The sequence below is a fragment of the Lacerta agilis genome, chromosome 4 (assembly GCF_009819535.1).
Source record: "Lacerta agilis isolate rLacAgi1 chromosome 4, rLacAgi1.pri, whole genome shotgun sequence".
NCBI classification, from domain to species: Eukaryota; Metazoa; Chordata; class Lepidosauria; order Squamata; family Lacertidae; genus Lacerta; species Lacerta agilis.
The window spans coordinates 39,010,209-39,035,170 of record NC_046315.1 but is presented as its reverse complement, the minus strand read 5'-3'; the positions used below and the strand labels follow the sequence as shown (position 1 = coordinate 39,035,170).

Below are 24,962 nucleotides of genomic sequence, written 5' to 3'. Positions count from 1 at the left end.
GACAAACTGGTAAATGAAAAAGCCAGAGTTGTTTATACATAATGCTACTTTTTGATGCTCCAGCTGGCTCCAAGGAGATCATCAGCTGCAAATTAAATTTTATTTTATTGTGCCCTTCCCAGGAAGGTCTTTAGAGTAAAATATACAGCCTTCCTGCTCACAGATAACACCATCTCACATGACTGAATTAGTTACAAAGTTTGCATTCCAAGCAATAGAGATTCCTAAGCAACTTTTACAAAATGGTGAAGGAGTACTGTTCTAATCTTGTTTACATTTTCAATAATGGAAAATGGCCCCTCTTGCATTTTTGAATTTCTTTCCCCTCTCGTTGTATGGAATCAAATATTTGTTTTTGGGATGCGAAGCTTGTCAGAGCTGTATAGAAGGCTTGGAGTAAAATGGCGAATCAAGTTAATTTGCTGGAAAAATACATGGACAATTACTCTCCCATGGGCTCTCAAGCAGCTCATAGCCTCTTTCAGGAATGGCAGGATATATGACTGGTAGAAAATATAACTCTTACCCAGGCTTCTGATGGTCAGCGATGTTTTGTCTGTCTGTTTCCGGGCAATATCTTTCCAAGTTTCATTGGGATCTTGAATCCACTCCACTGCCTCACAGTAAACTTCCCCCTGGTCTGTGGGTTGTATGCTAACAATGGAGAGCTTATATTCTCTGCCCCCAATTTTGTCTAGCCTGATATCTCCTGAGGAAAACCTCTGATTGTAAGAGGACCCTGGTAGTAAGACAAAATCTCTGGACAGGGAAATGATCCTCTGGGCTTGTCCATTGCCTCCTTCTGGAAGAAGGTACCAGCCAACCGAGAGGTGGGTGTGTTGGACTGTAGCTGTTGACACTTCGCAAATGAGTTCTAATGAATCCCCTTGATCTCGGATGAGAGCCTGTGGCCTCATGGTGGCAGCGAGCAGGTCTGGAATTACTAAAATGAAATGAAGGAAGAAATACAAGAAAACACAGATGGATGGATGATCACAGATGCATACAGAGCCACACACTTCTTTTAAAAGAAGGTCAGACTACAAGCGACTAGCCAGCATCCATTGAGCCCCCTCCAGTGATTATTTTTAGGAGGAACTAACCAGTGGTTCTAAGGAATGTTTATACCTTACCAGTGCTGGACTTGGAGCAGGGAGAGCCAGATCCAGATCCCCACCCAAGCATGAAGTGTACTAGGTGATCTTGACAAAATAAAAAATAAAAAATTCCTTCCAGTAGCACCTTAGAGACCAACTACCAGGTATGTTTGTTCTTGGTATGAGCTTTTGTGTGCATGCACACTTCTTCAGATTTGAAGAACACTGAAGAAGTGTGAATGCACACGAAAGCTCATACCAAGGACAAACTTAGTTGCTCCCTAAGGTGCTACTGGAAGGAATTTTTTATTTTTTATTTTGTTTTGACTATGGCAGACCAATACAGCTACCTACCTGTAGGTGATCTTGGATTAAGTCATTCTCAAGACTAAACTGCCTCAACACAGGATTGTTGTGAGTTGTTAGGGGTTCACGTATGCCACCCCAGCTCCTTGAAGGAAGAACAGGATTTTATAAATATAGATTCCCTAACTCTTGGTCACACCTTCCAAGCAAACTAATGGAGCTTCGGAGGTCATAGGCAGAACAGTTCCGCAAAGCACATGAGCTGTCTCACATCTCCATTCCAGTGACTCTTACTTAGCAGCTGTTGCAGAGTGGAACTCATTCTCTAGCTGAGTTCAAAAACTTCCAAATTTACTGTCTAGCACGAGCCTGAACAAACTCTTGATCTCCAATTGGAGTCAAGCCAAGCAGCCATGTATGGCAGCCCTTTTGAACAGCTTCTGTTTTTGTAGCCTACGTGGAATGGCAAAATCCAGCAGTGCAGTTAAACACCTGAGAAGCCATAAGAACTGGGCTGTGCAATCAGCTTTGTGGGCCAACGACTGTTGAAGCTAACTGCTAAGTGATCAGTAAATAGTCATATCATACCAAAAAGGTTTGTTTTGGCACCATAAGTCCCAAGGTAACCAGCATCTGTGCTGGGTGTGTAACACTCATACTCGCCAGCATCCACGTCTTTGAGCTCAGTGATGTGCAGCAGAACAGAATCTCCTCGGATCCTTTCTACGTAGATTTCCCTACTTCCAACACGCTGAGAGTAGACAGCATAAGGAAAGGAGGCATCATCCGTGCTGATGATTTGCAGCTTTCTATTTGGGTCCGATGGCCGATGAATGGACCATTCGAAATTCTGCTCCATTGGTCCTTGGTAACCACTGACATTACACCAGATGGTGATGTGGTAGCCTCTTGCTCGATATAGAACTCCTTTCTGAATGGACACCATCCTTTCTCCTGCACAGAGATCTGCATGCAAACCGTAACATGTCAGCAGAGTTTATCAAAATATAATCAAGAAAAGCTGGCATTCTGAACAAAGTGCAATAAGACAAAAGTAATGGGTGAAATGCAAATTGGCAAAACTATGATGTTCAGTAGCCTTACATCAGAATTCACAAATACTACAGGCTTGAGCAAAAGTTAAATTAAAAATAATGAAGTGTTTTTATTTCTTCATTTCCCCCTTTTTCTTTTTAAAAAGGTGCTCTACATATATATTCTATATACACACACATCTATAATCAGGTTTCAAGCTTTCTTGACCAACCAAGCAAACTGAATCTATAACATTTGCTATTAGCTACAAGCAACCAGCTGTAGGATTACTAAATTCCCCCCCCCCAAATCTAAAATTAGCTGTAGCTTACTTAAAAATTGCTACTTTGGTCTGTATATAATTATTATGAGAGCCGATGACTTTAGATCAGGGTTGTTAAAGTTTTTGATACATAAAATGGAGAAAATGAATAGAGAGAAAAAAATCCCCTCTCTCATAATACTAGAACTTGTGAACATCCGCTGAAGCTGAACTTTGGAAGTTTCAGGACAGATAAAAGAAAATACTTCATGCAATATTGTTAAACTATAGAGCTTGCTCCCCCGGGAGGCAGTGATGGCCACCAAGTTGGATGGGTTTAAAAGAGGATTCAAGGAGGACAAGGCTATTTGTTTCCATGATGGCTATGCTCTGCCCCTAAGGTTGGAGACAGTAATTATTCCGAACACCGGCTTCTGGAAACCCCAAGAGAAGAACAGTGCTCTTGTGCTCAGGTCCTGCTTATGGGTTTCCTACAAGCATCTGGTTGGCCACTGTGAAAACACAACGCTAGACTAAATGAGCCACTGGCTTGCTCCAACAGGTCCTTCTTCTGTTCCATGAAGGAACATCACATTCATGCCCTACTTGTGAGCATCCTTTTGGCCAACCAGAACACCGCAGGAGGTCAACATAGTTGTAATACAGCAAGGAATATCTTGTATTCCAATGGTAGGGAGCTTGTGCCATTCCAGATATTGTTGGACTCCAACTCCCAACAGCCCTAGCCAGCATGATCAATGTTCATGGATGATGAGGCTTGGAGTCCAATGCATCTGCAGGGTCACAGGTTTCCCTGTCTCTGTTATATTCCTATGAAGGCTAAACGCATTACATGAAACTCACCAAGCAGCAGGAGGAGCACAGCTGCCAAGCACTGGATAGGTCCTATTAGTAGAAAGAACATGCTTCCTTCCTCTTCGGGGATTAGAATTCTCTTCTCTAGTTGAGCTCCAGCAACTAACCTTGCCTCAGTAATGGTGGGGAAGTTGTCTGTCACAATGCTGTTGTGGCTTCCTGTCTTTTCACAGAAGACAGACTGAAGATGCAATCTTTCTCAGAAATGCACAGAAGCAGCCGCATACATTAACTTAGAGCAGGGAGGGAGAACTGGTTACCCTACAGGGACAACAACTCTCACCATTCCTGACCACTAGGCATCCTGTCTGGGGATGATAAAAATTATTTTTTAAAGAAAATGTGTGATTTATGTACTCAGAAATAAAACCTACTGAGTTCAACGGAACCTGCTCACAGGTAGGTGAGTATAGGATTGCATCATTTGACAACCAAACTCTCTCAACTGTTAGGGAGTGTTTATTCAGGCTATTTTACTGTAACTCCCTCACTCCCCCACCCATATTTATTTATTTATTGATTGCGGTTTTACTGTGCTCTTCAATAATAATAATAATAATAATAATAATGATGATGATGATGATGATGAAAACCTCTCAGAATGACTCACAGATCATTTAAAAACAAGACTTTCAGATTGTGAAAAAGACATGGGACAAAGGAGAAAAGGGATGGGGAGAGGAGAAGAAAACAAGCAAAATGGGAACGATTCTTAAAATTGCATACTTACATACTAAGGCCTATGGACCGGTGAGTTTAATTTGCTCTTTTTGTAATTGGAGACCTTCTTCCTTGTTATTGCTTGCATTTTCAACTTCATATGAAAATAGAAATTCATCCAAAGTTTTGTTTGTATCAGTGGTTAGCTAAATGCCTCTGGAAGCTTCCAAGTTGGGGGTGAATGTGATGTCCATCTGGTATTTGATTATTGGGGTACCAGTCAGACTCACCATTGAAAGATTCAGTACATTCTCAGCCCCCAGGAAAAGTGTTCCTGTCCCAGGCTCCAGCTAGCCTGGGAGTGTTGTGACCTCATTGTCCAGCAACAACTTGGACAATGTATCTCACCAGTTGAATGGTCCAGCTTTAACTATACAGACCTTTGTTGGCAAGGTGATGTCTAACTCCGGGTGGGAAAGACATACTTCTTGCAATGAGAATTAGATAAATGAATCTAATTTCCCCCTGTGCAGCCCTATGTACTTCACATTTGAACACTGCTCTCCTTTCAACACAAAAATGCATACAGACCACCTTGGAGCCACTTTCATGACATACCACAACCATCTGACTGGCTTTTGGGTCCAATGAGAGTTTAGGAAGCTGCCCATTTTCTTTCTCTGCCTCTTGTATAGAAAACAACCCCCCCCCCCACCACCATAGATTCCTTTAACACAAGGAGTCTTAATGGAAGGATTGAGAGCCTGCCCTGCAGTATCTATTAGCTTATTAGAGTCTGTGCTCCAGAAATAGGATTTTGATTCAATTAACTTTTATGGCTGTGCCTTATAAACTCCTCAACTGGTTTATCACTTGATAAGCTTTTGGGATTCCTTTGCTGAAGGAACAGGAGCACTGCAGTGTAGAACCAGAAAGCTCCCCGGCACTAGTTTGTACTAACCCATATATATGAAGAAAGCTAGCCCCACAGGCAAAATTGAATTCCAACCCCCATGTTCACCAGAGGTTTGTAGGCAAGGATGGTAGGTTGTGAAGGATATAGCGACAACTGAATTTTTAAGCTGTGGTTGCAGGGTTGGAATTGCAATTATGGATTCCCTGGGAGTCTAACACCACATTCTCATTAGTTTAATAGGCAAATACAGAATACTCCAGCCTCCGCCTCTCTTTCTCAGTTTCCTGTCCCTCTTAATTACTTCTCCTGGTCACACTCATTAGCTCATACTGAAAGCAATGAATGGCACAGGACAGAGTGTTTGGATTTGGGGGCTATTACACCTCCCTCTCTAGCCTAACCCACCCACTGATTGAAGTGCACTAGCTTTTGTTTGAATTGGATGAATTTATGAAAGGAGCATTGTGTTAAGAGTAAGGTGATCACCCCATGAAAGGCTGGTTTCCATTGCCTGGATAATTCCACATAGGGTTGCAAAACTACCACTTGAAATCAGTAGTCATTTAAATAACTCACTTGCATCTGTGTCACTTAAGTAACTTGAAACTGGAATACAGATTGTAAACCAATCCACACTCTCTGGATTTCATTTCAAGTCAAAAAGAAAGAAAAAACGATTCACTTAAAGAAATAAGACAGATACTAGCTACTTTTAAAAAAATGTAGTTTACTTGAAATGTGAAATACAGATTGGGTGGAAGAGAACTGCTGTTCGCTTGTTTGTTGATCTGTGACATTTCTATCCCACCCTTCCTCCATGAGGCTCAGAGTAACATGCTTGGTCCTCTCTCACTTTATCCTCAGACGGCCTTGGCCCTGTATGCCTGAAGGAGCATCTCCACTCCCATCGCTCAGCCCGGACACTGAGGTCCAGCTCTGAGGGCCTTCTGGTTGTTTTCTCACAGCAAGTAGTGAAGCTATAGGGAACCAGGCAGAAAGCCTACTTGGCAATGGCACCCTGCCTGTGGAACGCCCTCCCATCAGATGTCAAGATCTTTGCATTTGAAGGAGAAAACCCACAACATTGTACACCAAGCATGAGGAACCTGTGGCCCTCCAGTTGTGGCTGGACTTCAATTCCCAACAGCCCTGATCATTGGCTATGCTGGTGAGGGTTGCTGGGACTGTGAGCTGCAAGTTATCCTATCCTGTCCTATACAGTACAATGCATGTGCAAACAATACTCACAGAAATGGGGACCTGTTTAGGTTTCACAGCAAAGCCTTTTTTTTTTTAAAGAGATATATTTAATCAATATCTTCTTCTTCTCCTCCTCCTCCTCCTCCTCCTCCTCCTCCTCCTTCTTCTTCACCATAAATATGCATGTGTATTCAAAAGGAGGTCCATTAACCTAATGACTCTTACCTGCTCCAGCTAGCCTGTGGTATATATCTCTTGGGTGATTTGCCAACTTCCTTATTCACAGGGCTGTTTTTTCTTTAAAAATGTTTAGGAGTACTCTCATTTTGACTGAAGAAAATCACAATTTTATAGTTCAAATCGGGAAAAATAAATACAGTAAATGGACAAAAGTACAAAGATTCACAAAATGTTTAGGGGTATGTGTACCCCTGCGTCCCCACAGAAAAAAGCACTGCTTATGCATAAAAATGGGGTCTACGATATGCAGGTAGTAGCAAACCCACCACCCACCCCAATTTTATATCCTGGCTACACTCTGACACTCCTTAGCTACTCCACAACAAAAGCAGAAGCAAATTAGGATGTAACTCTGCCCCACAGCTAAAACATCTTTAGCAGTTAACACTTCCAGGCCCTAGTGATGGATTTTTGACCCACTATCTGTCAGATAATGTTAACAGATGGCTGAGCTTTGGATCTTTAACTGTAAGAATGCAGAATGGAATTCTGCATTGGCTGTGGGTGGGGGAACCTAGAACTAATAATCTTGCATGACAGAATCATAAATTTGTTTGGTGCTTTAGGGACATCCACAAATGATGGTTTTCTTTGCTGATGACTGTAGAAATCCAGCACCATGTTATTTACATCCCCTGATTTCCTGCAATGCTATTATGAGTTTCATTATGTTTACAGTCATTTTTAAAGCTTCATTGTCGGGAATTCCAGGTTTCTGCCATCACTTTATTTTCTGTGCTCTTTTCTGGGACTGCTCTAACCTCTGTGAGAACAGGGCGCTGGATTAGATAGGCCATTGGCCTGATCCAGCAGGCTCTTTGTATGCTCTTCTTATCTACTGTGGGATTAAAAAAAATACTTTCTACCTTTGTTCTGAATTCAGTTTTAAATCCTCCAGATCAATAATAAATTTCAAGCCGGAATGGGACAGAGTTAGGGGTAAGGTTAAGTGCAGTGATAGACTTTGTCCATGACACAAATCTTTCCTTCCCCTAATGAACTTTTTCCCTGCTAAAATTACTGCACATTATATACACACTTCAGGTTTGCTAAAGTAGCCAGACTATACAAAGATGCATGCAAATATTCAGCAGCGCTTGCAAGACCAAGCAGCTGAACAGTCTTTACAAACCTATATTGCATATTTACATCAGTATCCCCAAGTTAACAGGACAGGAGAAATTGGGAGAACCGATGAGGAAAAGGACAGGGCACCTGTACCTCTTGGTTTCATTAAAAAAAAATCCTGGAAGATGCTGCTTGTCTTGAAGGAGTAAGAAAAAGCTGCTGAATTTCTCCTTCCAAAACACTATTAAAGGGAACAGGAGCCCTGTTTTTTTTTTTGTGTGTGTGTGTGTGTGTGTGTGTTTGCATCTGGGTACACTAGCTGGAAATAAGAGAACAAATAAGTCGTATAGAATAGAAATTAAGCAGTCCTAGAAAGTGTACTGCAGAAAATTACATATGCTCCCAAGGCTATTAGTTGATGTGTGCCAATATTGATTATTTGAGCTCTTGTTTCCCAAGTCCCCCCCCCCCCCTCAGCATAACTAGTGATAGATTTCAAGCATTACTTTAGCGCCCTCTAGGGGTACAATAGCTAACTGTGTGTTTCTCAAGGGCAGCTCCCATTGATTAGCATTACGGTTGTGAACAAGGAAGGAACACTTCGAAGTCTGGTATATTCTTCTTAATGCAAGACTGGTTATATACAGAGTTGTTGCCTACAAACTTCCAGTAAAAACAACTGGCTCATTGGTGTGAAAATGCTGTATGACTGTATGAAAAGATTGCTCAGCTGCTTGCAGCCCAGAAGGAGGATCCTCCTCCCAGATTTCCTGAGCAGTGCATCAATTTAAAACTATATCAGATGACCCACTTTTTTTACATGAGAGAGGAAGCGAGCCAATTGTGTGGCAAAGATTCATGCACTTGGCTCAGCGCATGCAGTTGCAGGCCTTTAACATGCCTTCTGAGTATCTGACTTGATGGTTTTTGTGGTCCAATTAGTATCTTTAAGGGATGTGGGTGGCGCTGTGTTCTAAACCACAGAGCCTAGGGCTTGCTGATCAGGAGGTCGGCGGTTCGAATCCCCGCGACGGGGTGAGCTCCCGTTGCTCGGTCCCTGCTCCTGCCAACCTAGCAGTTCGAAAACATGTCAAAGTGCAAGTAGATAAATAGGTACCGCTCCGGCAGGAAGGTAAATGGCGTTTCCTTGTGCTGCTCTGGTTCGCCAGAAGCAGCTTAGTCATGCTGGCCACATGACCTGGAAGCTGTATGCCGGTTCCCTCGGCCAGTAAAGCGAGATGAGCACCGCAACCCCAGAGTCGTCCGTGACTGGACCTAACTGTCAGGGGTCCCTTTAACTTTACCTTTGTATTTTTAAACCTTCTCATCCCTTGGTCCCAGGGCCCTTCCCATATGTTCCTGCCCAGTGGGGTTTCCCCCCCGGAAAAAATTGTTTTAGGGGTACTCTCATTTTCCTACTCATATTGAAATACTGCCCCACAATGAGGTCAAACTTAGATTCACAAAATGTTTAGGGGTATGCGCCCCCCCCCCAAAAGCAATGGTCCTGCCTTAGAGCATTTGGAAAGCCTCTGGGTCTGGTCTGCCCTTAGGGCCAGCCTGAGGGATTTGGGCACCTGAGGTGAATTAGAAAATTGTGCCCCGAGAATACACACATGCCAATTTCTTATAGCAAAGGCCACAGCATAAACTGCATTGCTGTTGTATAGGCCACTTCTCTCATTCAATATAAAGTTCAGGAAGGGTAAAGGTGATGCTGACCGCTGCCACCCCCCAACCTTAGTTTTCTGTGCTTAAGACAGCAGCCGCAGCCTGCACAGAGATGGTTTCCCCCTCCCTGTGCAAAACACCCAAAACTATGTTTTTCTTGGAGGGTGGGGGGGGGGACAGTCAGCACCAGCAACTGGCACAGGGAGCTGTGAACACTGCACATCTGGATGAGAAACACATATTGCACTTGAAAGTAACTCCACTGAAATGCAGGAGGTTTGTTTACAAGGGGACTCATGAGCCGGGCAGAAGGAGAAAGCAGAAGACCGATGCAAGGCAGTAAATGAAAACGAAGGTTGCAGTCACACTTCCTTGTATGTAAGCATCCTTGTTTAAACACGCATAGGAATAAAATAAAAAATAAAAAAATTCCTTCCAGTAGCACCTTAGAGACCAACTAAGTTTGTTCTTGGTATGAGCTTGGTATGAGCATGCACACCAAGAACAAACTTAGTTGGTTTCTAAGGTGCTACTGGAAGGAATTTTTTAATTTTTTATTTAGTTTTGACTATGGCAGACCAACACGGCTACCTACCTGTAACTGATGCATAGGAATGGAAGTGATAAATGCTAATTGCATTTGCAGATTGCAAAACCAGGAAGCAAATGCTGGACAGGAATGTCTCCCTTTCCTTGGGATGGATTCTTAGCAAATGGGAGGCATTTGCAGGACTTCACTCTCTGATCTCTCTCTCTCTCTCTCTTTGCCTTGGGGGCAGTCGGAAGGGGCGGCAACTGGAAGAGAAGCTGTGGCTGCTGTCGCTGGATCTGCCACCCCCTGTGGATCTTGCTGCTGGAGGCGGTGTAGGCCGGGTCTGTCTGCCCTTAGAGGTGGGAACAGGGAAGAGATAGAGCAGCTTCTGTGCTATGGAACTCCTTCATTTAGGAAGATCCAATCGACTTCCTCCTTGATGGCATTTCAACACTAGGCAAAAATGCTCTTGACTTCATTGCTGACCATTAAGTCTGCTTATTATTGGTTGATTTTTTAAAAAGCAACAACAGTACTGCATAGTGCTTTAAATATGGTTTTTGTAGGTTTGCTTGTCACTTACAAGTCTCCACAGTATGCCACTGCATTTCACTTACTCCGTGTTTATGCCGCCGCCATGAAATGAGGAGGTGGGATCTGTCTAGTCCCAGCCTTGAAACACTGCTGCTTGTTTACGTGTTGTTTTTTTCATAGCATGAAAATGGCTTAGGCGCTATTTGTCAAAGAGCTACCATCTGTTTTGATATATAATCCATTCCAAGCACTCAGGAAAACCCTTCAAGGGCTTTTTTTTATTTACCTCTCTAACATGGGTCTGACCATAGGCTCAGCTCAGCTCAGCTGAGGAAGCCTGTGTTCATCTTGCATTAACAACCAAAGCTATAAATCAGTTTGGGACATTTATTAAACAAGGCAATCAACGATGCTGTAGAACGTACCTTTGGTGCTCCTATTTGCTGACCTTCCTTCTGTGAATGGAAGTGAAAATAAAAGTACTTCAGCAGAAATAAAAGTACAAAAAACTCTCTCGGTGTCAACAATACCTTATTGCTGAACAATCTGGGGCCAACCCAAGAAATTTTGCTGCCATAGGTAAAGGACAAGGTGGTGCTCTCTCTCCCCCCCCCCCCCCGCATTCCTCATACAGAAGTTGTCAATTCAGTCTTACTTTGGTGAAGGACTGAAGCTCATATATGGCGCATCCACTTTGCATGAACAAGGTCCCAGGTTCAGTCTCAGACATCTCTGGGTAGGATTGGAAGAGACCCCTGCCTGGAATCCTAGATAGCTCCAGCCTGCGGGCCCAACATGGCCTGCCAAGGGTTCAAATTTGGCCTGCAAGGCTGTTTCCCCAAAATCATGCCCATATGTGGCATCAGGTGCGGGGCAGGCAGAAACACAGCTGCCAGCTCAGCATTGGGAGCCTTAAAGTACACTCCCAATCGTGCATTTGAAAGGGAAAGCAGGCCCAACACCTGTTTGCTGCATCACGGTGATCCAGCTGTGGTTCCTAAGTGTCCGACAGCCAGGTGGCTATCAAGCGGGAACAGCTATGCAAAGTGCTTTGCCAGCCCTATGCTTGGCACTTCCCAAAGCATTGGCATCCTACTTCCAACTATGTGTATACGTATACATAACTCAGGATTACACTCCTTGTGTCTGATGAAGCAGCCTGTGACCCACAACAATTTATTTTCACATAAGCTTTTAAGCTGCCATAAGACTCTGTTTCTGCTGTAACATATGAACACAACTACCACTCTAGAAATTGATATTCCTGTCATCCTTGAATGGGTTTTGTTGCTAGTAAGAGATAACATTGATAGATGAGGATAAATACATTATAAGGATGGATGCATAAACTATGTGAGGCACTTGGATACTAAGGGAATTGACAGTTTCAGGTTTAAGTGCCATTATGAAAGTGTGCACAATACACAACTATAAGGACCAACTCACGTCTTTCTGAGGAGGGGAAAACATGTTCCTCTTTCTGGTCCAGCGCTTTTGATGACTGCAGAGAGGACCTTCCCAGAAGGTCTTGCTGTCATCAAGGAAAGTGGCATAGCAGACTTGGTAATGCGGCAGGCCAGGCTCTCAATCTTCTTCATGTGCCTCCTCCACAAGAAGTCCGGAGGGTGGCAACATGAGGAAGGGCCTTTTCTGTGGTGGCTCCCTGTTTGTGGAAGGGTTTTGTGTTTGTTTTTCTTTTATTACCGGTATGTACTTTGTGTTCTCAGTTTTGAATTTTTGTTGCGAGCCATCTTATGATCTTTGGATGAAGAGCAGCATAAAGGTAAAGGGACCCCTGACCATTAGATCCAGTCGCAGACGACTCTGGGGTTGTGGCGCTCATCTAGCTTTATTGGCCGAGGGAGCTGGCATACAGCTTCTGGGTCATGTGGCCAGCATGACTAAGCCGCTTCTGGTGAACCAGAGCAGCACACAGAAACACCATTTACCTTCCCGCTGGAGCGGTACCTATTTATCTACTTGCACTTTGTGATTTCAAACTGCTAGGTTGGCAGGAGCTGGAACCGAGTAACGGGAGCTCACCCCGTCGTGGGGATTTGAACCACCAACCTTCTGATTGGCAAGCCCTAGGCTCTGTGGTTTAACCCACAGCACCACCCACGTCCCTGAAGAGCAGCATACAAACTTAATAAATAACAACATTAAAATCAGTACTACCACTTGTTACATGCAAGATAACTCTCTCAAGTCTCTGAAAAAGGAAATATCTCTGGTGTCATGGACACTTCCCCCTCCACCTCAAATAATTTTGTTTCCAGTTAAGAACTTGTCTAACTCTGCCTTTTACTTTCAGCCACACATGCACCAGCTCTCCTATGCCCTTAGCGAAAGACCCTCTCCCAACTTGGAACCTCTTCAGACATCCTTTTTATTGCACATTCATGATTACTTGCAAGCATGATGCTATTGGGACAGTCACACACGATCCTGCTTTCAGTAATGTTTGTGCCAGCAAAAGGTTTTGTGGTGGTCACATTGCTTCATTTCCAGGAACTGCCTATCATGTCACTTCCTGCTGAAGTCCATTAGGTTTTTTCTTAACACCGCAAGTGTTCTGGTTTACTTTTGCCCCGTTTTTGTTACGCTTTACCTTCTCCAGCAAGCTGAAGCAGAATAAATCCAGCCCTACTGCGCTAATACTGTGCAAAGAACACTTTGCAGAATACATCCGCGATAAAAAGACCATTCTGAAACACCTTGTCTACTCCATGCCTGCAACTGCCTGATATTTAGCAATTATACGCAAGGGTCTGAAAAACCATGCTTCTCTGGGTCTTACTAGATTTCAGAGTCATTAGAACACATTTTCATTCTTGTCGAATATATCACAACTGTAGATGACAAAACTGTGTTGTTTTTAAAGGAAAATGGAGCATCTCCTGGCCATTTAAAAAACAAAGTGTGTCAAAGAGAGATGCACAACATCAACTGTTCTTGCTGTTAAAAACTTCATTACGAAAGGACTGCTCGTTTTATGGTAGCATTTGCCAAAAATAAAAATAAAAAAGATTACTGCCTCACTTTTATCCACTGCTGGACTTGCCTAACTAGGCGTTAGCATGGTATTAGAAAGTATTGCATAACATGTTTAAATCTCGTCTGTATTGGGATTTGCAGCTGCATTAGCATCTTATTAAGAATCATAATCTTTAAAAAGTTCAGCTTCCAGATGGTCAGCGCTGAAGGGGTGTCACAGGTAACTGGCTGCCTTCCCTCCAACCTCATGACATACTATTATGGTCATTTTGCTCCATTTGTCACGGAGGCAGGAGGAATAAGAGGCCTGTTTAACAATAATTCCAGTTTTGCTATAAAAAGTATTAAGTGCTAGGGAAAGAAGCTGGATTTTAATATTAAGCTGCTTATTTAGGTCTCTAAGTTCTGGAGATACTTGCATTTCAAAACTAATTAGATTGACAGAAGCTTGGATTCCATTACAGCATTTCTAGAAGCAGAAGATTTAGAAGGGGGAAATTAAATGACTATTAAAAAGGCAGGATTTAAAAGTATGCACAGCCATCAATTATTATTCATCTAAAAAAACCAGCAGAGAACAACAACTTGATAAGGCAAATTTCAGACAGTGACGGCAGCCCCAAAGCAGCGGAATTTCAGGAAGACAGTGATTTCTAGATTTTGGAGGAGCCCAATGAGGATTTCACGTTAACATTGTGGGGACCAATAAAATAACTTTTGTTGTTAGACTGCAGTCATTTTGCAATCCAACATATTTATCTTCAGTTAGGACTTGGAGTAATAATAATAATAATAATAATAATAATAATAATAATAATAATAATTTATTTATACCCTGCCTATCTGGCTGGGTTTCCCCAGCCACTCTGGGCAGCTTCCAACAAAAGATTAAAAATACATCAGTCATTAAAAACTTCCCTAAACAGGGCTGCCTTCAGAGCAGAGTCTGTTGGAGGGAGTCTGTTAAGACTCCTAGAAAAGATTGCTGCATATATAGCAATTACCAGTGCTTTTTTTTTCTTTTAAAAAATGTTTAGGGGTATTCTCCTTTTGACTCAAGAAAATCACCATTTTATAGTTCAGATTGGGAAAAATAAATACAGTAAATGGATAAAAGTGCAAAGATTCACAAAATGTTTAGGGTTATGCATACCCTTGGGTCCCCCCCAGAAAAAAAGCACTGGCAATTGCTTGTTCACAGGATCTTAAGAGAGTGAACATCACCTGTTTAATTGATACAAGCAATCAAGTGATGAATATGCATATGCAAATAAGTCCTATTGCTAACCTGATTTCAGCAGCTTCTCTTCATTCCCATCAACATTAAGTGATTCTTTTGTTTCAGATTGTTAATAGAACCCCACACGCAATATAAACTGGGTTTTCTTCCTGCTGCTGCTCTGAAAATTTAACTTGCTTAGAAGGGACTACCCACAGGCGTCTGTCTCTATTTCTCAAGGTCCATTAGATTTTGAACAGCTTTGTCTGGAAGCCTGGAGTTCTTTTTTCCTTCCTTTTTAAAAAATGCCTCTGATCAGGTCTGTGCTTTTTTTTATATTCATTCACATTTGTGCTTTCTGAAAGGGATCAACCAACAGTAAAAAGAAAAGAGAAACCCGAAGCTTTCCGCTGCATAAACTGACCTGTATATAAACACAGAGATTTAAAACAACTCTGGAACAAAGAAACGTAACAGCTTCGGAGCAGATTGCACATCGTAGTTCAGCGCATCTCATTCACTTCACACGAAGGCTAAGCTTCGTTCAGGAAGAACGATTCAGACCCTCTCAAAAGCTACAAGTGCCTTAAAGAGTCGAACGTTTATTAGAACAAAACTTCATTTGTTCTCCCCTTCCTTGCAAACATTTGACATAGAATTAGACTTTGGTCATGTTTTCAAGGTTTCCCCTCAATGCTTTATATTCAGTAGACAAGCAGCTTCCATCAACACCATGCTGAAAGTGTCTAATAACGTACAGTGGTATAGTGAGGAGACATGAGGGTCAGCCTCAAATAGCGAACATCTAACTCAGCCCAGTGTTCCTATGGAGAAGCAGATGAAACAAGCACTTGTATGTCCATCTGTAGGATCTAGTGGATACCATGAGTCAAGGACAGACTCCCTCAGAGGTTATTTGTCAAATATGGGGATTTTTATGGGCCTGTGACAGAATCCGGATTCCACTATTGGGACTCAAAAGTCATTCCAGATTTTGCATGGCTTAGTCCCTTGGATTATGCTATTCACCATCAAACATAGGTACCGGGTATCTTGATTCCAGTCTTTGTGGCCACACAATTTTAGAATTAGGCATATAAATCATTTCATTGGTGCCAAAACTAATTTCTAAGACTCTGGAACATGGAGGAATTCCCTCCCCGGCCATGAATTATCCCCAGGCAGGGCTATAGGAATGTGTTTACAATTCCCACAAATAGGACTCAGCTGACACTTTTGTACAGTAGTTTAGAGCACTGTAGCATCATTAACGTGATTAAACAGAGGATGCAGGCTGTCAATTCAGTTTCAGCACAAGAACCAAACACCACACAGGTTGAGCACTTCTCTGTGGCAAGCCCTTCCCCCTTCTTAATCTGTTGTTACGCACCTGCTATAAATCTTGCACACAATCCTTGCTTTTCTAAAGCTGCCTGCTCAAGTGTGAATCCTAGGAAATATGGATCTCAAAGCAACAACCACCTTTTCCTTTGTCTGGAAATAACTAGTTTGAGGTGCTCATCAAATGCAGCTAATCACCCCTTGCCAAAATGTCTGCCCATCCCTTAAGACAGTGGCACATGTGAATTTTTTGTGGGGGGGGGGGTGAAACCGGCTAGTCTATGAAGGAGATACAGTGAAAAAGTATTTTTTAACAGATTTCATCCAGCTTCAAAGGAAGAACTGTCAATGCTCACCTGGCCAGTGTCTTAACTAACTGACCCTAAATTGGCCTCAAATCAACTCATCTCACAGTATGCCTCTCAGCACCAAGTTGGAGTGGAGCCTCAAGCCACTTGTAAAAACTCCACAGCAGAGCACGCTCCAGATACAGCGGTGGTGGAAAAGTATTGCTTCTTCACAGCCATGGAGCTATGAGCTGTGTGATCAGATTCGCAACTTGCTGCCTGCCACTTAAGTTCTGCCCATCTTCCCTACCTTTCATTTCCCCTCACTTTCTAGTAAACCAGGGAGGTGAGCGTTGTGCCCATTCAAAAGTGGTCTTCAGTCCCCTAGAACAGAGGTGAGGAAGCTCAGGCCTCTCCCAAGGCCACTCCACCTTCTGGGCCACACACTTCACTGCTCCTGCTTCACACCCTCCTTGAATGCTTTTGCCCAGCTGGAACTCGTCCTTGCATGCCTAGATGGAGGACAGAGAAGGGTGTTCAAATGTAAAATGCACATTAGCTCCTCCAGCCACTTTTGCTTCTCCTCCCTGCCACCAGCACTGGCACTTGGCCACTGGAGGGTTGCCCAGAAGCCAAGGTGTCCTATGGTTGGGGGGGGGGGAGTTCCCCATTCCTGCCCCAGAGCAACTAGGACTTCAGCAAGAGCTACAGCCCATGACAAATGCAAGCTCTCCAAAAGTAGACAGGAAGTCTTCAGATTCCTTAAGCCTCTGGGGGAAGACCATTCCAGTAGGTCCACCGCCCCCATGGAAGGAAATTGCTGAAGCAAGTCTAGATCTCTACAGGAAGTGGATTGACCAGGCATAGGCAAACTCCAGCCCTCCATATGTTTGGGACTACAATTCCCATGCTAACAGGACCAGTGGTCAGGGATGATGGGAATTGTCGTCCCAAACATCTGGAGGGCTGGAGTTTGACTGTAATGAGGGATTCCACAAAAACCCTCCCAGAACCAGACCATCCCAGTGTAAGAGAGGCAATTTTGTCAGCAGGACTTTGCCGTTCAGGGATGAGAAAAGCTTTATGTGCCCAAGTTTCCTCTTCTACATAATCATTAATAAAACAGCAGCTCTGCCATCCTCTGCATCCAGCCATTCCACTTAATTCATCTGTCAGAAAAAGAAGAAAAGTGAAGCAAAGAAGAACAAAAGCAAGTAAGTGGTACAGAAATTAGGGCTTGAGAGGAGTATTTCTGCAAGGCCTCTTGGCAGATTTTGATACGCAGCTTGAACTGTCAAGATATATAGAGATGCCTTCGCTTGTCTTCATCTTGAGGAGAAAATTGCAAGCAGTTCTGGATAAGAAGGGAAATGGGTCATGACCAGAGTCCCAAAACATGTGCCCACTTAACTGTGGCTTAGCTAATGAGCTTCACTGCCACACAGGCACAGAACTAACTCAATTTCGCCCGTTACCAGCTCATTCAACACATCACTCATTCGTTTTATTTGTATGCCGCTTTTCTGCAAAAAAGCAATAATATCATATTCCAAGTGGCTTACGGCAAAGAAAGCAGGAATACATTTTAAACAATTTTGTAGTAATGTAGCAAAACAACAGCAAATATAGTAATAACACCCCCCCCCCATTACTTAAATAACAAGCAGGACGCGGGTGGTGCTGTGGGTTAAAACACAGAGCCTAGGGCTTGTCAATCAGAAGGTTGGCAGTTCGAATCCCCGCGAGCTTCCATTGCTCGTGCCCTGCTCCTGCCCACTTAGCAGTTTGAAAGCACGTCAAAGTGCAAGTAGATAAATAGGTACCGCTCCAGCGAGAAGGTAAACGGCATTTCTGTGCGCTGCTTTGGTTCACCAGAAGCAGCTTAGTCATGCTGGCCACATGACCCAGAAGCTGTACGCCAGCTCCCTTGGCCAATAAAGTGAGATGAGCGCCGCAATCTCAGAGTCATCTGCCAGTGGACCTAATGGTCAGGGGTTCCTTTACCTTTACCTATCCATTAGCAAGGGAGCGTTGCAGTTTCGTCTTAGTCCCAGAAACACCTCTCCCATGATGTTGCTCAGTGTCCATCTCCTGTAGCCGCTTGCAAAGGCAAGGTGTGGGGTAGCTAGAAACAACCCTCCCATGATGTTCCTCCGATCAGTTTCAAAACTGCAGCCTACATGTGGCAGAAAGATCCTGCTGAAGCTCACTGCCCCAGACTCAAAACATACTGAATACCATTCCCTGAACAAAACTGCTACCAAAAAAATAAAATTAAAATAAATGAACCTAGCAAATCAACCTAACTATCCTAACTATTCAGCTTTGAACTCAATAGAATTTGAATGTGTATAGTAAAAGAACAAGCATATTAACAAACTTCTGGGACAATCTGTTATTGTTGGCAAATTCAATAATGATAATGGTACAATTGTGGTAATATGCTAATTATGTAAAGCAAGAGATTGCAGACAAAACAAAAAAACCCTTTGAGAGAAAAACATTACAGGGGCACCTCAAGTCAATACAGAGTGGACTGTAAAGCATAAACTAATGGTGATTTTGAGATATTCAGTGCATCGTTTTAGAGCAGGATGCATCAATACTGACATTCCAAAATAGGGGACTGGTCAAGAATGAAGATCAGGGCTACTTTTGACTTCTGACAGCATAGACAAGCAACAACATTATTTCATTTTCCTTTGACTAAAATGGGATAATACACCACTCCATGCAGTGGAAACCATAAAGTACACTGAACACCACATCTAAAAGGAGAGGAACATGTAATTTAACACAATGACCACAGAACACGATTTTATAAAAAAGACAATTTATTTTCAATGTAAAAAACACATTACACAGCATCGTTTAACTGTTCAACTCATATCTTCCAAAGCCATGCTGAACACATTTCTTTAAAAGCTTCCAGAGCTGTGCCTAAAACCTTTCTTCAAAATCAACCAAAACGTTTTCCTGTCCTTTAAGAAAGATGCTTTTGAAATGTTACCCAATTCGTGTTCCAAGTGTCCTGAATTCCCAACTGTGAGCTGGAAGCATGGGAAGAGACAAATCAGGGTTGACAGGAGCCCTTAGAATGCTTGACTGTTGATTCCATGACTGCAACTCTGACAAATACTGTTGAACACCTAACTGAATCCCATGCAACTCCTTCTCCACAGAGATACCAGAGAGAGTTAACACAAAACAGAAGCAACAAATATTTTCTGGAGAGACAGAAGAACTACTTTTTAAAAAGAGGAACAATATAAAATTGGCACAATTGGAAGGAGACTCTGGAGTGGTACTAATTCAGGGTAAACCTAAGTACAAGCAAGAAAGCATAACCCCAAATCAAAAGGAGCAGTTGAACCTATCAGCCAGATTTGTTTAGAAGAAAAATAGCTCCCCACCGTCTGGTCTAAGAAGTGTGGGCAACAACTTGAGAGAACCTTGCTATGAAAGGCAGGGAATCCCTGAACCAAAATAACCCTGAGTTTCTTTCCATGGAGAGGCAAAGTGTGCAATGAGTGTTCAAAGAAAATTAAACTTTCCTGGGCTAAGCCATTTCATAATTATTGCATTTAAATGTTTTTGTTTATCCCTCAAAATGTGAGAACAGAAAGACTCGAGACACAATATGCATGGAAGGATAATTTGTGCTTTAGACAACTGCTTCTGCTCCACTTTAAAAAAAGAAAGAAATAAGTCTTACAATGTGGAGAATGCAACTAAAACATTAGCTTGCAATATGAAAGGTTAAGACATAGGATTTGTCTAGATGGGTAGGATGTCGGATTAAATATAAGCCACCTGGGGCAATGCTCTAAATGTCAAGTGCAAAAACGGTTTGCCACAGAGAAGGCCCCAAAGGGGCAGATTACCATGGTCAGCCAACTAGAACTCTCATTTTTACTAAGCCTTCTGGAGGACTCTATCCATGTTGACTCCAAACAACTTTAAAGTTTGCAGATTTCCAGTGGGTTCCTGCAGCTCTCAAGGAACCTTTCAGGAATCTCAGTTTGGACACCCCAGAATTAAAGCTTGCAAACCTAGCAATATGCACAATCATATACTGGAGTCAATGCAAGCTGAAACTGGTGATTTGTGAACAACACCTGTGCCTTCAGATGAATGTGCTAAGTTGATGTTGACACGCATAACATCCTGCATGCCTCCTTGTGTATGTGCACAATCTCCATTCAACTTGTATTAACCAGTTTACTCTGCAGGTCAACTTCACCTCCAAGCACAATAGAACAGAATGACTATTTGCTCTTTGTATGAATGTTCAATCTTAGGCTTGACTGAAGTCACACATGTTTAATGCCTAAAGTTTTCTGGAAAATGCCTCTGTTCTGACTTCTTATTGCTTAGATATGCTGGCTGTGCTGGAAGATTTAGATGCCTTAAGTCACAGGGGCAGCTCCTTGGATAAGGGATAAAGGTATGTGGAAGACAAGATCTAGGTCCCTCTACTTTAGCACCAGAGATCCCTATCATGATCATTTATCCTAGTGTGTCAGCAAAGGATATGCTGCACTATGTGGCATGCACAAGGGAATCCAGAAAAGGAGCACTATCCCCCATGTATATCAACTATATTCCTCCCTCCCTCCTTACCCCTACCCTGAGTTACAACTGCAGACACTGATCTGCCAAAGTCTACTTGGTGGCTGCAAAACCAATTGTGTAAGTTCCCCAATAACAAGTTGCAGATCTAGACTCTTGTTCACTGATCTGCAGGGGTCTTTGTCCTGGTGCACCTTAATCTGTCATGGCACACTGCTCTCTGTGACTTTTTTCTACTTGCCTCAAGTCAGGAATGTTTGTACAAGGAGGATTCTGCCTCAATTTTAGACCTTCTGATCCTTGAGTTAGGTAGACCTACGACCCACCTAAGAACATCTAGCGGTCTCCATACAGTTTCTAGAGGTGACATGTTCGTTATGAAAAAAATTCACCAGCACAGTGAGCAGAAGTGGAAAAAGTGGTGGCACTTCATGTTGAGGCTCTTAGGAATATGCAGGGCACAGAAGCTCAAGCCCCTCTTATCAGTATGATAATAGTGGGCACAATATGAAGCACAGTGGGAGGCAGGGCACTGTAAGAAAAGGTTTGTATTGCTGCCTACTTCCTTTGCAGGGTTGCTAAAAAAAAAAAAAAGACTTCAGAAACTACAATCCAAGTTTTAGTTTAGGATGAATTCCAATCCCACCAACAGCAGACAAGAGGATTTCCTCACCAGATTCTGTCTGGAGTAAGGGAACCTGTTCTCTCTTCTCTAGGGATCAGCTAGTTATAAAGGAAGACATTTATTGCCTCTGAGCTCTTCCAATTCCATCTTCCTATTTAACAACAAGGGAAAATGTTTTAAACACAAGCCTTGATAGTGAGTCTTAGCTAAAGGTCTGCAGGAAGCACACTGTGGAACAGTTTGCCTGTGGGGGGGGGGAGAACTATCCCTCAAAAAAGTGCCACTTGAAGAAGAGCTCAATGCTGACAAACACTACTTGTGCTCTAAATGTGAAACACTGGTAAAAGGAGAAGTTCTAGGTCCAGGAGAGAAGGTCAGATGATTGTTGTCAGGGCATTTTGGCTCGACACACTCAAGTCTGAGTAGCCTCAGGCCTTCCAAAATCCCCTCCCTCCCAAAAACGTGTGCATCCACCTCAACTTTGAAGCTCAGTCCATTTCCATAGACATAAGCCGGCGTCTCTCTCGTCGGGTTTCTTGAACTTCCTTCTTGCAACACCAACGGGAACTGCAGTAGCCAATCAGACAGGATAAGAGTCCAATGATTGTGGACAGGCCAATGCCAATCAACAGTGGGAATTTGAAAGCATTCAGCACTGAGGGTGAGGGAGAAAGAAGAAGAAGAAATGTTATGCATAATCCAGAGAGAGTAAATGTTTCTTACATTAAAAGGGGCTATTTCAGATATGGATATACGCAAGTTAGAAAATGTATTCCTTTGCCATTTGTTACTTGCACCTGACCTGGACAGAGAAAGTAACAGAGATTCATAATGATGTCAATGCAGTCCCAGGTCAATTTATAAAGATTAAAAATGTTAAGAGTACTGAAAGAAATATTGGTCAGATACTGTTATCTATGATTACCTAAACATCCCACCTTCCATTCTAAATTTTAAGAAAAAGAATCAAGCACTGAGACTTTCCACCAGCAAATGTCCAGTTCAATCTATATTTAAAAGGCAACCAATTACCATGAAGGCCAGTAATCGAAACAACACTGTAAGCCAGCATAACATGGTGGCTTGGAATGAGCATCTGCCAGTAGAATGAAATGTAAGTTGCTTCAAACAACTCACATCCAACAGGAAAACTGCAGATTTCTGCAGACTAATTATGCAAACTAGTGAAATAAAACAAATAGAAAACAGAGCAACTACTACTACAAGAACTTGAACTGCAGGCTATCATGTTAGTGCGTTCTAACAGTTTTGTCTGATTTTCCCTAGATCATCACTTAGTGATGCAGGAACGGGAAAACCCTCATGGGCAGTCATAAAAACTAATAATGGTAGAAAGCATTATGTTGTTATGTTGTTTGCCACTATGCTAAAAGACAAAGTATGTTGATTACTTCCCAATGACAACTGATAATGCCATATATAAACAAATTGGAGGCACTCTTACCATCCATTTTCACAGTTACAAGGACTGGCTTGGATTTGACCTCCATCTCCTGTTGCCAGATCCCTGCAGTTGACCGCACCCAGGGGGTTACTAAGCAGTAGTGATTGCCAAAGTCCTGGTCTTCACAGCCGTGAATCCTAAGACGGAATTCCATGGGGCTGATTCTTTCCAAGCTGACATCACTGCTTCCATTTCTTTTGGCCTGGGTGACTATCCCTTTCCGATCTAATGAAGCGAGGAAAATGGGGTCTCTGTCCATTGCGATTGAGTGCATGGCAAACCAAGAGACATCGAAGGACATGTCATCTGAATTGGGAAACACAAGCAAAACCAATGTAAAGGGTAGGTAGGTATCACTAGAAACAACAGTCCCAGGTAGGTACAGAGCTTCCTCTTGCTCTGTCAAGTTTGCTAAACTGAAAAAGGCTTAATTGCATCCAACAATGAATGGTCTCCAATTTTTGGGTCCTTCTGAGCAATAGCCTCAGCTCTAAGCTTGTCAGGAGCAGAAGGAAGGGTTAATGTGACTATTAGCATAAGAAGCTCCATTTGCAGCAGTATATTTGGGGCAATACTACACAGTTATTCTGCTTCAGATTGATATTCTGCTTCAAATTGATGGGGAAGCAAGAACTCAGAAGGGCTGCATGAGACAGCCCTTCAACCTTTGTTAATCTCCAGCTACATTGCATTTAACTCCACTATATTCACTGCAATATCGCATAAATATGATGTAAAACTGGGTTTGATGGCATCACATCAGTCCTCTTTTTCTAGTCTCTGTTCTCTAGCTTGAATTACTGCACAGTTCTTTGCCCACCATCTGGGTAAACTGCATAGTTCAAAAACTGAACCTGATATTCCCATTATAAATGGGCTGTTTTAAAGCATAATCTCCAATTCATATGTGATGACAAGACAGATTGCTGTGTATGCTCCTATCTGAGATTTCTGGTTTTGCTTACTATACTACAGGCCAGTATGTGTTCATTCTTGCATCATTTACCATAGTTTTAAGATATGCTTGAACTGTTTTTTATGAGGACATGGGAAGAGAAGAGGAAAATGTAGCATGGCTTTAGGAAAGTATAGTAATGCTCATAGGAATATCCAACCTGTTTAAGGTGGAAGGGCAAGCTATTGTAACCTTCAAAACAAGACATCAAATCATGGGTTATGAAATGGTATCAGACAGCAATGTATGCCCCTAAAACTGAGGTAATGCAAGTATAAGCAGGTTGCCTTACAGACACTAGTACAACCAAGTTTCTGTGACATTGCAAGGTTTGTTCCCTGTATGCATTGCCCCAATTCAGATCACCTACCTACATATCTACTTTGGGTGGTGTGCCATTACCGTAGGAACAAATGCCTCCAATTTCACTAACAGACTAATCTCTCTCAAGTGTCTTTGCACTGAATTCCACCTCTAACACTGGATGACAGGTAGTCAGAGTCCATCAGTATATCCTGCATTCTTCCCTCCAATGTGCAAGATTATACTAAATCCATTAGCAGATCTGCACTTTTAACCTCATTAGACTGGTAGCTGAGGATGCAGTTTAATCATTGCAACTGTCTTCTAGTCCTAGTCTTATGAGAGCTGGAAAGCAAGTGTAAGAACCATCTCATACTACAAAGAGTAGATTTACCACAACTATGCCTGCTACAATATCTCTTGGGCTATACCTCAAAGCCAAAGTTCATTATCACAATCTTCACACGAAGTGGATGTCAACTGATTTCGTTCATGATAACAGAAGGCAGTTACCTCATCTGAAAAGAAGCATGGTGCTTATCCATTTTTACTAGACTTGTGAAAGGTGCTTTACACATGAGACTTAAGTACGTGTACATTTTTATATCTTTATTAAATTTATATCCCATGTTCCTCTGTGCAATACTCAAGGTGGCTAGCAATAAAATAAATCATCTTAAAATTACACTCACACCACAATCTAAGAAGAGAAGTTGAAAATAGTATAACAGCGTCCAGTTACAATAATATCAGCATGGAAGATGTACAGGGCTCTAGAAGAGTGTAATGAAAATGTTCCCA

At 42.5% G+C, this 24,962-nt stretch overlaps 2 protein-coding genes across 2 annotated transcripts in view; both read right to left on the bottom strand.

Annotated features, from left to right (window-relative positions):
• Positions 1-3,625, bottom strand: part of LOC117045098 (immunoglobulin superfamily member 2-like) — a 176,392-nt gene extending 172,767 nt beyond the window's left edge. Inside the window, exons 1-3 of the mRNA XM_033145880.1 lie at positions 3,565-3,625; positions 1,992-2,369; positions 527-943 (exon numbers count right to left, since the gene is read on the bottom strand). Coding sequence (XP_033001771.1) covers positions 527-943; positions 1,992-2,369; positions 3,565-3,625 — 856 coding nt within the window. The remainder of the gene's footprint in view (positions 1-526; positions 944-1,991; positions 2,370-3,564) is intronic.
• Positions 3,626-19,064: 15,439 nt separating this feature from the next.
• Positions 19,065-24,962, bottom strand: part of PTGFRN (prostaglandin F2 receptor inhibitor) — a 51,583-nt gene continuing 45,685 nt past the window's right edge. The window contains exons 8-9 of the mRNA XM_033145879.1: positions 22,904-23,209; positions 19,065-22,093 (exon numbers count right to left, since the gene is read on the bottom strand). Of these exons, the coding sequence (XP_033001770.1) occupies positions 21,927-22,093; positions 22,904-23,209 (473 nt within the window). The 3' untranslated portion in view covers positions 19,065-21,926. The remainder of the gene's footprint in view (positions 22,094-22,903; positions 23,210-24,962) is intronic.